Source organism: Salvelinus fontinalis, chromosome 23, assembly GCF_029448725.1.
Source record: "Salvelinus fontinalis isolate EN_2023a chromosome 23, ASM2944872v1, whole genome shotgun sequence".
Taxonomy (NCBI): Eukaryota; Metazoa; Chordata; class Actinopteri; order Salmoniformes; family Salmonidae; genus Salvelinus; species Salvelinus fontinalis.
In genome coordinates this window covers 32,102,870-32,117,813 of record NC_074687.1, presented here as the reverse complement: position 1 = coordinate 32,117,813, position 14,944 = coordinate 32,102,870, and the positions used below count along the sequence as shown (strand labels likewise).

Genomic DNA, 14,944 nt, shown 5'->3' with positions numbered 1-14,944 from the left:
AAATACATTATACAAGAATAAACAAAGTGTTGTTTTATAAGATCCAGGCTTCTGTGATGCTTTGGATCCGAAACATTGTCAGGGATGACATGATGTCCAGCGCCAGTGGGATCACTTCCTCAGTCATTTTAATATGTTGAACAACCAGGGTAATGCTCTTCTAACCAGTGGACCTTTAATTGATGCATGTATTCAGTAATGTTACACTTGTGCCTTGTTTCCTTCACCTGTTCACATGCCTCACATTGACAATTAAGTGTTCTCCACTTCCCTCCACCCGGTGCCCGCAGACAAAAAAAAGACAGTACTCAATGATCAAGTCCATCTTTCAGGTCTGCATATATTTCAAATGGTAGCATTCATTCTGTCAGAGCTTCTGTAAGAATGGAAATGTCAGGGAGAGGAAAGATCTAGAAGATTCTAGGGGGAACCAAATGGCTACAGGTAAAGGACATTTAGCATTTTATCCTATTTCGTGGATCCATCTTAGTGCCTCCTGAAAGATAAGACTAGAGAGAGTCAGGGTCATACATAGTGACATGCTATGGGCCGGTTTACCAGATAAAGATTAAGGGCCCAATTAAATCTGTATCGCTGAATCGTTACAAATTGCACGATCGAAATGTTAAGGTAAATTCCGGTTGAACCGACATATGCAGCGTTTACACTAACGCGGGACCATTGCCTTGAAATTTCAATCACGCTATAACACTGAACTTCCACAACACCGATTGAATAGAGCCCTAAATCTAGTACTGGATTTAAAATTATGCTCAATGGAGATTCTCCATTGAAAGTGCTTTTTAGTCCAGGACTAAACTTAATCTGGGTCTGTGCAAGCAGCCCATATTTCCAGTCAACCTTCAAACTTTGTTCTATTGACCACATCATCCTCCCATTGATATTCTGTTCACACCCTACTGTACAAGGAACCCGGGATCAGACACAGAGAAACAGAAACAGAGGGGGGAAATTATAATCTAAAAAATATATTTATATGTTTATATATATTTACGAGGTATGTATCCACAAAAAAAGAAAACACAAAAAAGTACAAATTGAGCAGTCTTTTTCCAAACGCAACCTCTCTCGTGACATAAAGCCCCTCTTTAATAATAATAATAATAATAATAATAATAATGAATAATTAATTAGCTAAATAAAACCAGGATGAAGCGATGCTCCCACAACCCTGCCCTCTTCGTCAGAGCCTTTAGTCCAGCTCGCCGTCCCTCTGAGACATCTTTATGTTCAGTCTCCTCATTAGGAGTCCAAAAGCACCAAAGCCTCCTGGCCACATGGTGGCGCTGTGCTGCACTGGCTGGCTACTGTACTGCACTCTACTAACCCTTCTTCATTCACATCCCTCTTTGCATAAAAATATAAAAAGGCAAAAACCTTTGAATGACCCCCCCCTCCAGTAACCGTTGCTATGCAGAAAGCGTTTCCCAGTTCCCCCTCCAACCTTGTCTCCAGGTGGGATGGGGGTCAGGTTTGGGTTGGGGGTGATGGGGTGGAAGGGGGGCGTCCGCCGCTGCAGCTCAAAGATGTCTTTGTGCAACAAAACTAAGATTAAACTGAAGGAGAAGAAAACAAAACAATGGCAGCAGGCAGGCAGGTCTCCTCCTGGCAGGCCATTGGATTGTTAGTTGTGTTGTTAGGGGCAACGACATCGGAGACTGCTCTCGTAGGGTCACGCCAGATACTGCTGCATTGCTGTCTTCGCCCTGAAAGAGAGCGAGAGAGTCAGTATCCTACAACACAATGAGTGTGCATGTGTTTGTGTCAATAGGAGAGAGAAACTGAAGGAAAGCGGGAGAGATCAGAAGTGTGTGTGGCTGTGTCGGACCTGTCACAGAGGTTGGGGTCTGAGGCCTGGGTGAGTTTGTGCAGGATGTCTACAAAGCCCAACTCCCTCAGCTTGTCCTGACGCTCCTGGGAACCTGAACAGAAAGAGACACCGACGTGGGAAGGTTAGAGAGGAGGATGTTGGAGCCAGAGGCAGAGACCCGGTCCAACAGTGTTTACTCAAAACAGATGAAAACCATTGATGTAGTGAAGCATAAATGCGTTACGTTGCCGTCATGCATAACTTGATCCACTTTATACCACTACATCCATGAAACTACCACTAGCCCTAACTAACACAAACGCTTTGAACATCTGTGTTTCCACACTCCCCCACAGTCCCCCCCAGCTTGTGACAACCTGTCATGGCGTTGGCCTCACCGTCCTCCTCGTTCCAGATCAGGTTGGAGATACAGAAGGTGGCCGCCAGCTGGAGCTTCACATTAGAGTGAGCCTGAGAGGATATCACAGAGGAAATGTCAGTACTTGCTTAAGATATGTCAACAATATATGCAAAGAGAGATGGTCAAATTCGTTCTAAATAAAAATGATCACACATGGATACAGGCAAATATGAAGGTTGACAGTTCAGTGAACCTCTTTAAGCCTGATCACTTGTCGAGAATTAAGTATAGCTACAGTGGCTAATGGAGGGAAGAGACTCTACCATGTAATATTTGATTTTCTGGAGGATGTCGTCATTGGTCATGATGAGTTCCTTGGCTGTGTTGCCATCGGCAATGTTGGCTAGGATACAGAGTGTCTGAAACACAGACAGCAGCTCTGTCCTGAAGTGTTTCTCAAGACAAAAGTATGGTTGCAGAACTGCTAACTTCTCAGAAATTCACAGGTTTTCTAGAAAATTGGAGCACTCCTGGAATTAGGAAATAAGCAAGGAGGGAATAATCAAACTGGAAAACCTGGGAATTTGGGATTAAGTGAATGAAATATTGCAACCCTACATCAAAGTGTTCATGGTATAGTAAGCTGAAGGGGGGGGTCATACCTGTTCCTTGACCTCGATGCTGTGTTCTCCCTCGAGGATTAGAGTGACTGCCTGCATGATCTGCTTCCCATGAGAACTCATGACCTGGTCTATGTGCTGGGAGACAGAAGGGAGAGGAGGTTAGAGAAAGAGAGCGATCAAGCGGGATAGAGTATGAAAAGGCGAGACAATGTGCGTGTGAGACTTGAGATGATTAAAAGCAGAGTCTGTGAGTGTCTGTGTCTGACGACTGCAGTACCGAAAGAGAAATACAAAACCTGACCAAACAAGCCTCAGCTTCCTTTGGAAGGCTCAGGAGAATGGTCTTCCACAACAAAAGGCCTCAGCTTCCTTTGGAAGGCTCAGGAGAATGGTCTTCCATAACAAAAGGCCTCAGCTTCCTTTGGAAGGCTCAGGAGAATGGTCTTCCACAACAAAAGGCCTCAGCTTCCTTTGGAAGGCTCAGGAGAATGGTCTTCCACAACAAAAGGCCTCAGCTTCCTTTGGAAGGCTCAGGAGAATGGTCTTCCAGAACAAAAGGCCTCAACCTTCACACAGAAATATCTGTTTACCAGGAAGTGATCATGACAACTCTCCTCTACAGCTGCAAGACGTGGACCATCTACACTCACAACATCAGGATGCTGGAGGCCTTTCACATCAGGTGCCTTTAGTGCACTCTGTGGATAACCTTGCGTGACCGGGAGCCCTGTATGGCCAGCTCTGCAGAGGGTCAGGGGAGGCGCTACAAAGACCAACTGTAGACCATGAAGGAAAAGTACAAGCTTAACCCTACCCAGCTGGAGGTTACTGCCCCTGAACGCTCCATCTGGCGTCAGCTCTACCAGCAAGGCGTGCAGAAGCTTGAGAAGGACAGGAACGGGCTACGGAGAAGAAAGCGCCTCAAGAGACATGAAGCCAGGAATGCACCTAGACCCCCCCAATCGGAGAATCTACATGCCCTGTCTGCAACAGACGATGTGGGTCAATGATTGGACTTAAGTCACACAGACTACCTTAAGTGTGTGTGTCTCTGTGCCAGTCTTACAGGTCGTGTGGAGAGCAGGTTCCGTAGCAGGCCCAGGGTCTTCATCAGGACGTTAGAGTCAGGGTCAGAAAGCAGACGGAAGAGCTGCTCTGTTCCCAACGCTCTCACAATCTCCCCCTTCACCTTCTGGTCCGCCTGGAATGCCATGTTCTACACACACAATAATGAAGGTGTAGGTTAGACACACACCTTCTATAGTAGGGTTACGCAGTTACAGAAACTTCACCAAAGTTCCAGTTGGAAGATTCTCAGTTGAAGGGTTGCCTCACTGCTTATGCTCTACTGACTGAGAATCAATGGAGCAAGGCAGTACAGTGGTGAGAGCAGAGCAAGGCAGTACAGTGGTGAGAGCAGAGCAAGGCAGTACAGTGGTGAGAGCAGAGCAAGGCAGTACAGTGGTGAGAGCAGAGCAAGGCAGTAAGGGGGTGAGAGCAGAGCAAGGCAGTAAAGTGGTGACTCACCATTAGAGCCCAGATGCCGTTGACCCTCAGGGCTGGACTATCACTCTGGGTCAGACTGCATAGTAACTCTATCACCCCTGACTCCAAGATGGGCTGCAGACATACACAAAATATATGCACTTACTCCCACTGGTCATGCTAAATTGCAGGTTCACAACCGACAGCTAATGTTTGGTCCTAAAACATCAAGAAAAAAAATATGAACACACACACACAACCAGTCAAAGGTTTGGACACACCTACTCATTCAAGTGTTTTTCTTGATTTTTACAATTTTCTACATTGTAGAATAATAGTGAAGACATAGAAAACTATGAAATAACACATATGGAATCATGTAGTAACCAAAAAGGTGTGAAACAAATCAAAATATATTTTATATTTGAGATTCTTCAAAAGTAGCCACCCTTTGCCTTGATTGATGACAGCTCTGCACAATCTTGGCATTCTCTCAACCAGCTACACCTGGAATGCTTTACCAACAATCTTGAAGGAGTTCCCACATATGCTGAGTACGGGCTGCTTTTCATTCACTCTGCAGTCCAACTCATCACAAACCATCTAAATTGGGTTGAAGTCAGCTGATTGTGGTGGCCAGGTCATCTGATGCAGCATTCCATCACTCTTCTTCTTGGTAAAATATCCCTTACAGAGCCTAGAGGTATGTTGGGTCATTGTCCTGTTGAAAAACAAATGATAGTCCCACTAAGCCCGAACCAGATGGGATGGCGTATTGCTGCAGAATGCTGTGGTATCCATGCTGGTTAAGTGTGCCTTGAATTCTAAATAAATCACTGACAGTGTCATCAGCAAAGCACCCCCACACCACCTCCTCCATGCTTCACGGTGGGAACCATACATGCGGAGATCATCCATTCACCTACTCTGCGTCTTACAAAAACACGGAGGTTGGAACCAAAAATTTCAAATTTGGCTCATCAGACCAAAGTACAGATTTCCACATGTTTCATTGCACATGTTTCTTGGCCCAAGCAAGTCTCTTCTTATTGGTGTCCTTTAGTAGTGGTTTCTTTGCAGCAATTCAACCCTGAAATCCTGATTCATGCAGTCTCCTCTGAACAGTTGATGTTGAGATGTGTCTGTTACTTGAACTCAGAAGCATTTAGTTGGGCTGCAATCTGAGGTGCAGTTAACTCTTAATGAACTTATCCTCTGCAGCAGAGCTACCTCTGGGTCTTCCTTTCCTGTGGCGGTCCTCATGCAGTTCCATCATAGCGCTTGGTTTTTGCGACTGCAATTGAACTTCTAAAGTTATTGACATTTTCCAGATTGACTGACTTTCATGTCTTAAAGTAATGATGGACTGTCATTTCTCTTTGCTTATTTGAGCTGCTCTTTTCATAATATGGACTTCGTCTTTTACCAAATAGGGCTATCTTCTGTATAACCCCCCCCCCACAACACAACTGATGCTCAAACACATTAAGGAATGAAATTATACAAATTAACTTTTAACTAGGCACACCTGTTAAGAATGTCAAGAGTGTGCAAAGCTGTCATCAAGGCAAAGGGTGGCTACTTTGAAGAATTTCAAATTAAAATATATTTTGATTTGTGTAACACTTTTTTTGTTACTTCATGATTCCATGTGTTATTTTAAAGTTTTGATGTCTTCACTATTATTTCTACAATGTAGAAAATATTAAAAATAAAGAAATCCTTAAATGAGTAGGTGTCCAAACTTTTGACATTCAACTTTACTGAGCTGTGTTCGTCTACCAATCATGAAGCTAGCTAGGTAGCAGTGTTGTATTGCTAGCTAGGTAGCAGTGTTGTATTGCTAGCTAGGTAGCAGTGTTGTATTGCTAGCTAGGTAGCAGTGTTGTATTGCTAGCTAGGTAGCAGTGTTGTATTGCTAGCTAGGTAGCAGTGTTGTATTGCTAGCTAGGTAGCAGTGTTGTATTGCTAGCTAGGTAGCAGTGTTGTATTGCTAGCTAGGTAGCAGTGTTGTATTGCTAGCTAGGTAGCAGTGTTGTATTGCTAGCTAGGTAGCAGTGTTGTATTGCTAGCTAGGTAGCAGTAGTAGTGTTGTATTGCCAGCTAGGTAGCAGTAGTGGTGGTGTATTGCGGTCTTCTGGTCTCACCTCTTTGCTGGGTGAAAACTCCAGTAGCAGGTTGCATAGTGTAGAAGAGGCCATAACCAACACCTCGTCTGGAGCGTTCTGTAACAACTACACACAGCAGAGAAGAGACGTACAGTCTCACTACGAAGGCCATGTACTTTGCAGCATACAAAGATAATTTCTATAGTAAGTAGTCTTGTATAGTGAGAAAGAGACCCCTTGGTACAGACCTTCATAAGCGGCTTCCATACGGCGTGGTCATGAAAACTAGTCCTCAACTGCTGGACTGACCGGGACAGACTGTGAAGACACCTGGACACAGAGGAAGAGTCAATATCACAACAGGCACACACGGCTACCATTTGAGAGTCAGATGTCTCGGATGCAAGGAGATCTTCTTAGGCTAAGAAGGGAACAGAATGTGACAGGACACTCAGGATGTCACAGCACCCTCAGTGGAGTGGTAGGGATGTTATCAGTACCTGACGGCAGCAAGCCGCACCTTGACGCTGGATTCTGACAGACCACTCACTATCCTGTCCATCATGTTCTCTGTCTCTGTGATCTGAGGAGGAGAGAGACGGGGGGGTGTTAGGAAGAGGACACGGACACATTTCTAAAGGCGGCTGGGTAGGGGTGTGTGTGTGTACTGTTGAGTGAAAGCCACCTTCTTGCGGATATCTTCGTCGTTGGAGCCCAGTGAGGCGTACAGTTTAAAGGCAGCTTGTCTCAGCTCGTGAGCATGCTTCAGATCGTGATCCAACTGCAGATAAAGACAATTCAATATTTGGTGCGAGGTAAGAGTTAGAGGGTTTTGTCCAAAGTAAGGAATGTGGTGTTCTTTTCTCACAACAGTGTCTGGGTTTTCCTGACGGTAACAGTTTTCTCTGCCTTGTAAGATTGCCTGGCTAGGTTAAATGAGTAAAGTCCAGTGTCTCACCCTCTTGATGTCAGTGATGGCGCTGACAGAGCTGGGGTATTTGAAGTAGTCAGCCAGCATGGCCACTAGGTGGTCGGTTACACTGGCGATCCTCTGCAGCTCCACATCAGGCTCCATCAGGTAGGCCAGGGTCTCTGCCCCCTCCACACGCTCCTCCAACAGACGCTCCTTACTGCACATCCTCACCAGGCACGGCAGGGTCTACACAGGGATGGAACAAGGATTATACACACACACACAGGGAAGACACTACACACAACAGAAAGGCTAGACTCAACATACATCACACACATACCAGTACCAGACAAGTCATAAGATGAGTGCACAAGACACGCAAAATGGTATAAATCACCTTTAAAACGATGCAGCTGTCATCTGTCCTAATGGCTCCTGCTCGACACATGTATGTTAGACTGGGGGAGAGGAGGAAAGCAAAGGGTGAGCGAGAGGGGGAAAAGAGATTATCTTCCCGAAACTAAAACACTTGAGATTCTTACTTTAATAGTCCGCGGAAAAACATATACTTTACAGTTACTTCAACATTGTCAATGGAAGCATACTTCTTTTAATAGTCAAGTGAAGGAAACACTCACTCACCACTTGGCTGCTGTGAGCTGCATGTCAATGGGCTGATCCCTTTGCATCATTCTGACAAATACCTGAGAGAGCAGCTCCTCATCCACCAGTACTGAGAACAGAGAGGAGAACATTGATTTTCATAGTAACTTCATTATACAATATTGTCACCATCTGACAAACTTTTTGCTACCATGACGATACCAATATAATGCCAAGAATAGAACTCTTCTGACACAGAGTGAAGAATATAGCTGGTAGCTGTCCCAGTCAGGTCCCAAAGCAGCAGCAAGAGAGAGACAGACAGACATAAATAGAAGGGGAAATAAAGCCTCTCACCATTAACCAGTGTCATGGAGACCTGAGTGTTCTCATAGGCCAGGACCGAGAAGCATTTTAATGCCTGCATCCGTACCTGTATAGGATGAGAGCAAAAAAGAAAGAAAAGAATGAGAGAAGAGGGGGGAAGAGAGTGAGAGAGAGACATAGTAATATAAAAAGGTCAGAGATGGTAGTACTGAGATTGGGGTGAGAAGTAGTTTCAAAGACTACCTTATAGGAGGGAGAGATGAGAAGAGGAGCAATGTTCTGGATGGCCCCGTGGTTAAACAGAACCGTCTGGTGCTCCGGAGTCTACAAAACACACACACCGAGTAATTCTTCAGACAGACTTTTTTTTAAATGATAGTTTATCTGATGATTGACCTTTAACATGTAGTGTCTTCGGTCTTCTATTACAATACTGTAAATCTTTCTGTAATGTGAAGTGTTTTAAATGTGTGCTGGTGTAGTGACCTTGCAGCAGTGGGAGAAGATCTGGGTGATGTACTCCTGCGTCCGCTGTGACCGACTCAGCAGGGACATGAGGTGGGGGATCACAGTGGGGTCCTGACAAGGTGTAACACACAGTGTTACTGCACGCAAGCACCCCCCCCCCCCCACCAGTGTTACTGTGTTACTGTGCGCGCGCTACTGTGCGCATATAAACACACCCAGTGTTACTGTGCACACACACACACCCAGTGTTACTGTGTGCGCGCTACTGTGCACACACACACACCCAGTGTTACTGTGTGCGCGCTACTGTGCACACACACACACCCAGTGTTACTGTGTGCGCGCTACTGTGCACGACTGTGTTACTGTGCACACAAACATACACCCAGTGTTACTGTGCACACAAACATACACCCAGTGTTACTGTGCACACAAACATACACCCAGTGTTACTGTGCACACAAACATACACCCAGTGTTACTGTGCACACAAACATACACCCCAGTTAGACACAACACATCACTAAGAATAGTGATGGCATGTTACACCATATCAATGGTATGTGTGTCAGAGTGAGTGTATTGGGGGGGGGGGGGGGGGGGGGGGGGATAGACACAGAAAGAGAAGAGTGCGAGAGACTTACAGTGTAGAGCAGCTGCACTGGGGTGACTGGACTGATGAAGACTGTCCTGAGGCAGCGTAGACAAGCCTCGATGAAGATCAGGTCTGGACATAGGAGACCTGCAGAGAGACACACTTGCTATGAGAGAGAATGAGTATGTGTCTCCTCAGTCAGAGCGCTGTCCTGTCAGTGAGTTATGACTGAAAGACGAACACTGGTCAGCACGTCACTCTTAGTGTGACTGAGTGATTGTGTGTGAGTGTGTATGGATTTGTCTGTGTTATGCCCACCTTGCAGTAGGGCAGGGATGATGTGACAGTCAACCAGGGACTTGATGTTGTTCTCGGTGCCCATGGCCAGACTGCCCAGCACCACCGCACACTCTGCCCTCAGCTCTGAGCTGGACGAGCCCTGCTGAAGCAGATACAGTAACCTGGGGAGAGACACACAGTCAACACTGCCATTCAATTGGGCTTGGAGATTGGGTTGAGGGGAGGGGAAAGAAGGAGAAAGAGGGAGATGGGAAAACAGGTGAAGGGAGAGACACACCTGGGCACAGCTCCCAGGACAATCAGGTTGGCTTTCTGTTTGTTGTTTCCGATTACAGCATTCTTCATGTCACTGTGAACACACACAGGGTCAGAGTCAGATGTGTGGAGCTTCCTCAGCATGTTACCAACAGCCACAATAACAACAACACTTGACAGAGTTCAACCACAGTAGCAATCATATCACCTACGCTAAACCACACAAGTCTAAACACTAACGCTAACAGCCACAGGTTCAACTGAGAAACATCATTGCTGTTCAAGCTTGTTAACATGTTGCTTTGAGGATAGAATTCTGAACATCACACACCACTTATATAAGCCAATAACTTACAGTACCAGTCAAACCTACGCATTCAAGGGTTTTTCTTCAATTTGTACCATTTTCTACATTGTAGAATAATAGAGTAGACATCAAAATATGAAATAACACATAATGGAATCATGTATTAACCAAAAATGGGTTAAACAAATCAAAATATATTTGAGATTTTTCAAAGTAGCCACCCTTTGCCTTGATGACAGCTTTGCACACACTTGGCATTCTCTCAACCAGCTTCATGAAGTAGTCACCTGGAATACATTTCAATTAACAGGTGTGCCTTGATAAAAGTTAGTGGAATATCTTTCCTTCTTAATGTGTTTGAGCAAATCAGTTGTGTTGTGACAAGGTAGGGGTGGTATACAGAAGAGAGCACTATTTGGTAAAAGACCAAGTCCACATTACGGCAAAAACAGCTCATATAAGCAAAGAGATACGACAGTCCATTACTTTAAGACATGAAGGTCAATCAATACGGAACATTTTAAGAACGTTTCCCGCAGTTCTCAAAAATGGCTTTTAGGAGGACCGCCACAGGAAAGTAAGATTCAGAGTTACCTCTGCTGCAGAGGACAAGTTCATTAGAGTAAACTGAACCTCATATTGCAGCCCAAATAAATGCTTCACCGAGTTCAAGTAACCGACATAGCAACTGTTAAGATGAGACTGCGTGAATCAGGCCTTCATGGTCAAATTGCTTTAACTAACTCAGAGGCTGCTTACTACACCGAGACCCAATCACTGGCCACCTTAATATTGTTTACATATATTACATTACTCATATATCTACATACTGTATTTTATAATATATATTGCATCTTGCCTATGCCGCTCGGCCATCGCTCATCCATATGTACATATTCTCATTCACCCCTTTTAGATGTGTGTGTATTAGGTAGTTGGGAAATTGTTAGATTACTTGTTAGATATTACTGCATTGTCAGAACTAGAAGCACAAGCATTTCGCTATACTCGCATTAACATCTGCTAAACATGTGCCCAATACAATTTGATTTGAAACCACTACTAAAGGACACCAATTATAAAGAAGAGACTTGCTTGGGCCAAGAAACACGAGCAATGGACATTAGACCGGTGGAAATCTGTCCTTTGATCTGATGAGTCTAATTTTAATATTTCTGATTCCAACTGCTGTGTCTTTGTGATAAGCAGAGTAGGTGAATGGATGATCTCCGCATGTATGGTTCCCACAGTGAAGCATGGAGGAGGTGGTGTGATGGTGCTTTGCTGGTGACACTGTCAGTGATGTATTTAGAATTCAAGGCACACTTAACCAGCATGGCTACCACAACATTCTGCAGCAATATGCCATCTCATCTGGTCTGAGCTTAGTGGGACTATCATTTGTTTTTCAACAGGACAATGACCCAACACACCTCCAGACAGTGCTATTTGACCAAGGAGTGGAGTGCTGCATCAGATTACCTGGCCTCCTCAAATCACCGACCTCAACCCAAGTGAGCTGGTTAGGGATCGGTTGGACCGCAGAGTAAAGGAAAAACAGCCAAGAAGTGCTCAGAATATGTGGGAACTCCTTCAAGACTGTAGGAAAAGCATTCCAGGTTGAAGCTGGTTGAGAGAATGCCAAGAGTGTGCAAAGCTGTCATCAAGGCAAAGGGTGGCTACTTTTGAAGAATCGCAAATATATTTTGATTTGTTTAACACTTTTGGTTACTACATGATTCCATATGTGTTATTTCATAGTTTGGATGTCTTCACTTTTATTCTACAATGTAGGAAATAGAGACCCTATAGAATGCAATGCATATGACATAAAGATACAAGTAGCTAGATGGAATTAAATAGCCATGAGAAGACGGAGGCCAGTGGAAAAGTACTGCTGCACCAGTCAGGTAAGAAGCAACTCGGCTAGCCATCCAAAACCGTAACCAGAGCTGGGTCTCGGAGTTAAAAATAAAGATGAAAAGATGTCCGACTCCAAGCTGTGCTGAGGCTCTCACTCACACTGCCCAGTGAAACACACTCTCTCAGTCACACACACACACTAGCAGAGACCTGGCATACCACACAGCATGAATCACACTGACTGATCGGAGAGAAACAAACACCACTGACAGCCAGGTTGTACAGCCACATGTAAACAAAGTGTTCCAAGCAGCTCACACTGAGCATGCTCACGTCGCACCTCAAACAAATCAATCATTGACAGACAGCTCCCTCCAGAGCACCTAGAACTGCCTGCTCCACCCGCATACAGATACCAGACTCACACAAGGACAGACAGAGGCCCAAATGGCATCCTATTTCCCATAAGGCTCTGGTCAAAAGTAGTGCACCAAGTAGGGGATAGGGTGCCATTTGGGACAAAAACAAAGATGGACAGACAGGGCAAATATCTATTTTCCTATAGAAAAACCATAGGCTACTACAACACAAGGTAATGTACTTACATGACTCCCTGTAGCACTTTCTGCGGGTCAGGGTCAAAAAGCCTGTCAACATAATGGCGACTGGTGGCCGTGACCTCCTGCATGGTGACAAGAGACAGAACAACAATGAGTCAGCGCTGGCCTCCCTCATCATCCCACTGCTACCACCAACCACACACTCAGCAGAAAGACACCGGCCTGGGCCAGATAGATACTCCATCCCAGAAAAGCCCCTCCTAACGATATGACTGGTCGACAGGCAGTAGGCTACTCTCGTCAAGCTGTAAACTCATCCAGTGCACGAGATGGTCATATGTCACTTGATAACTTTGTTTATGTTTATCATTGAGGGACCGTCCAGAACTTTCCTCACGACTCACTATGTAATAGGTTACTGATGAGCAAAGAGACACTGCTCTACTATAGCTCTCTTTAAAAAAAGGGGATTTGCAGTGACGTGTGTATTCCTTGTGAATCATACCATATCAGTAATGAGTCAGTAAGGGATCTGAAACAAAGTTCTTTAACAATTGAAGTAGATTACAATTACAGTAGTCCAGATGCAGTTATAGGTGCAGCATCACATTTCAGGTGGGTGAAATGTAAAATTTAAACAATATGATGTCTCCTGAACAGCTAATCAAAGGGCTATACCCAGACCCCTCTTTTACGCTGCTGCTATTCTCTGTTAATTATCTATGCATAGTCACTTTAACTCAACCTACATGTACATTTTACCTCAATTACCTCAACTGTGGCCCAGCACATTGACTCTGTACCGGTACCCCCTGTATATAGCCTCGCTATTGTTATTTTACTGCTGATATTTAAATTATTTGATCATTGTATTTTCTATTTCTTACTTAATTTTTTCTTAAAACATCTTAAAGCATTGTTGGCTAAGGGCTTGTAAGTAAGCATTTCCATGTAAGATCTCCTGTTGTAATCAGAGCATTGTACAAATAACATTTTATTTTATTTGAATATGACATTTGGCAAATGTTGTTAAACCTAGCTCTGGCTTTGGCCATTTCCTTACAGGTCCTGAAAAACATATCTGTTGACAGACCAACAAAATGTGTTCATTTGCCACCTGTTAAAGAGCTGTATAGCTTGCCGTGTATTCATGGCATCTTCATGTATTTCCTCCAAAACCCTGTGATCTGGTCAATGACACTACCAACAGCATATGGGGGCGTTTCCAGTATGATAACTTTAAACTATCTTTCTAACGTTAGCTTAATAGCTAACTTTATAACATAAGTAAAAATGATAAACGTTAGTCTTAAAAACGTGAAATTGGATTCTCGATCACAAAACTGACAGCAGTTGACACTTGACATAGTTAGCTAGCCTTCTACCCAAAACTGACTCAGACAACTAGCTAGTTCTTTATAGCATGCTACCTAACTAACAGAGAAGGTACGGTTATAGACAGCTAGCCAACTAAGTAGCTAAATCGCGGTTGGTTCCAGCTAGCCTAACCTGATTTAATTACACCGTCACTGTGTAATAAAGTTATTAAATGTTGCGGGTTCTCGTTATAATTTGATTCACGTAAATGTCACCGGTTACTAGTTAGCTAGCGAAGTCATTCCGGGTGAACGTCGGGAGACCGCCCTAACTACAGTAGCTAACGTTAGCTAGCTAAATGTTGCAAAGCCTGAGTTAGCGTAGCTAGCTAGCAACTTCAGTGCATGCCCTCAACCCACATTGATAACTTGATGCGACACATAGAATGCGTTTCACTATGCAATGCAGTTAGGAAGAATGCAGTGCATAGCAAAAATAAAGTATTTATTAAATAGTATAAGAGCGACTCACAGATAGCACGCTGATGCGGAGAGGGGCCTCCAACAAGCACGCCATCTCTCTTCCCCCTGTCGAGCACCCCAATCGGAGCAGCACTTTCCAAACACTCTGCCCTCCAGACCAGCTGCTCAGATTAAAAAAGTAAATATAGCTAAATCACGCAACACTTTAGAAGCACTTAGTATTTCATGGGTTAGGTGGAGTTAGTCGGGTGTATTTTGTCTGTTTAAGCCACAGATAACGTTTCCTGTGATAATGAAACTATTGTTTATAGTTGCACACTGGCTACATTGCTCGAATGTCAATTTGTGAATCAAGTCAATTAGGTACATTTTGGTTCTAAACGCGCAGATCATTTGAAATTGAAGTTTGGGTGATTCGACAAACATTTGATTATTATAAGCATTTATGTTCATATACAAATATGTTTTATTCATAAAGAAGTGGTGATAGTCCGAATTACAACGTTTCGGGATAATGTACGGATGTTTGTTTTGTAAATTATTTTT

General features: G+C 44.1%; 1 protein-coding gene across 2 annotated transcripts; it reads right to left on the bottom strand.

The window, feature by feature from the left end:
* Positions 1–315: 315 nt before the first annotated feature.
* On the bottom strand, positions 316–14,767 carry armc8 (armadillo repeat containing 8). 2 transcript variants are annotated; one of them, XM_055878482.1, is made up of 22 exons: positions 14,448–14,767; positions 12,645–12,721; positions 9,892–9,963; positions 9,633–9,775; positions 9,364–9,461; positions 8,738–8,830; positions 8,495–8,575; positions 8,282–8,357; positions 7,964–8,054; positions 7,719–7,779; positions 7,367–7,567; positions 7,094–7,189; positions 6,909–6,991; positions 6,657–6,738; positions 6,448–6,534; positions 4,343–4,435; positions 3,882–4,031; positions 2,855–2,950; positions 2,516–2,611; positions 2,209–2,302; positions 1,850–1,943; positions 316–1,727 (listed from the first exon to the last, which is right to left on the bottom strand). In XM_055878482.1, exons 1-22 carry the CDS (start codon positions 14,490–14,492, stop codon positions 1,694–1,696), a joined length of 2,043 nt encoding a protein of 680 aa, XP_055734457.1. In that variant the 5' UTR covers positions 14,493–14,767; the 3' UTR covers positions 316–1,693. The 2 variants fall into 2 exon arrangements, with proteins under 2 accessions (XP_055734457.1, XP_055734458.1); XM_055878483.1 differs by having other exon boundaries at positions 2,230–2,302.
* Between the last annotated feature and the right edge of the window lie 177 nt (positions 14,768–14,944).

Excerpts from the sequence above, each read along its gene's own strand:
- armc8 (XM_055878482.1), bottom strand. The coding sequence starts at position 14,492 with ATGGCGTGCTTGTTGGAGGCCCCTCTCCGCATCAGCGTGCTATCT. Across the intron at positions 8,358-8,494 it reads TCATCTCTCCCTCCTATAAG|GTACGGATGCAGGCATTAAA; the intron begins GTAGTCTTTGAA and ends CATCCTATACAG. Across the intron at positions 6,992-7,093 it reads ACGAAGATATCCGCAAGAAG|ATCACAGAGACAGAGAACAT; the intron begins GTGGCTTTCACT and ends TCTCCTCCTCAG.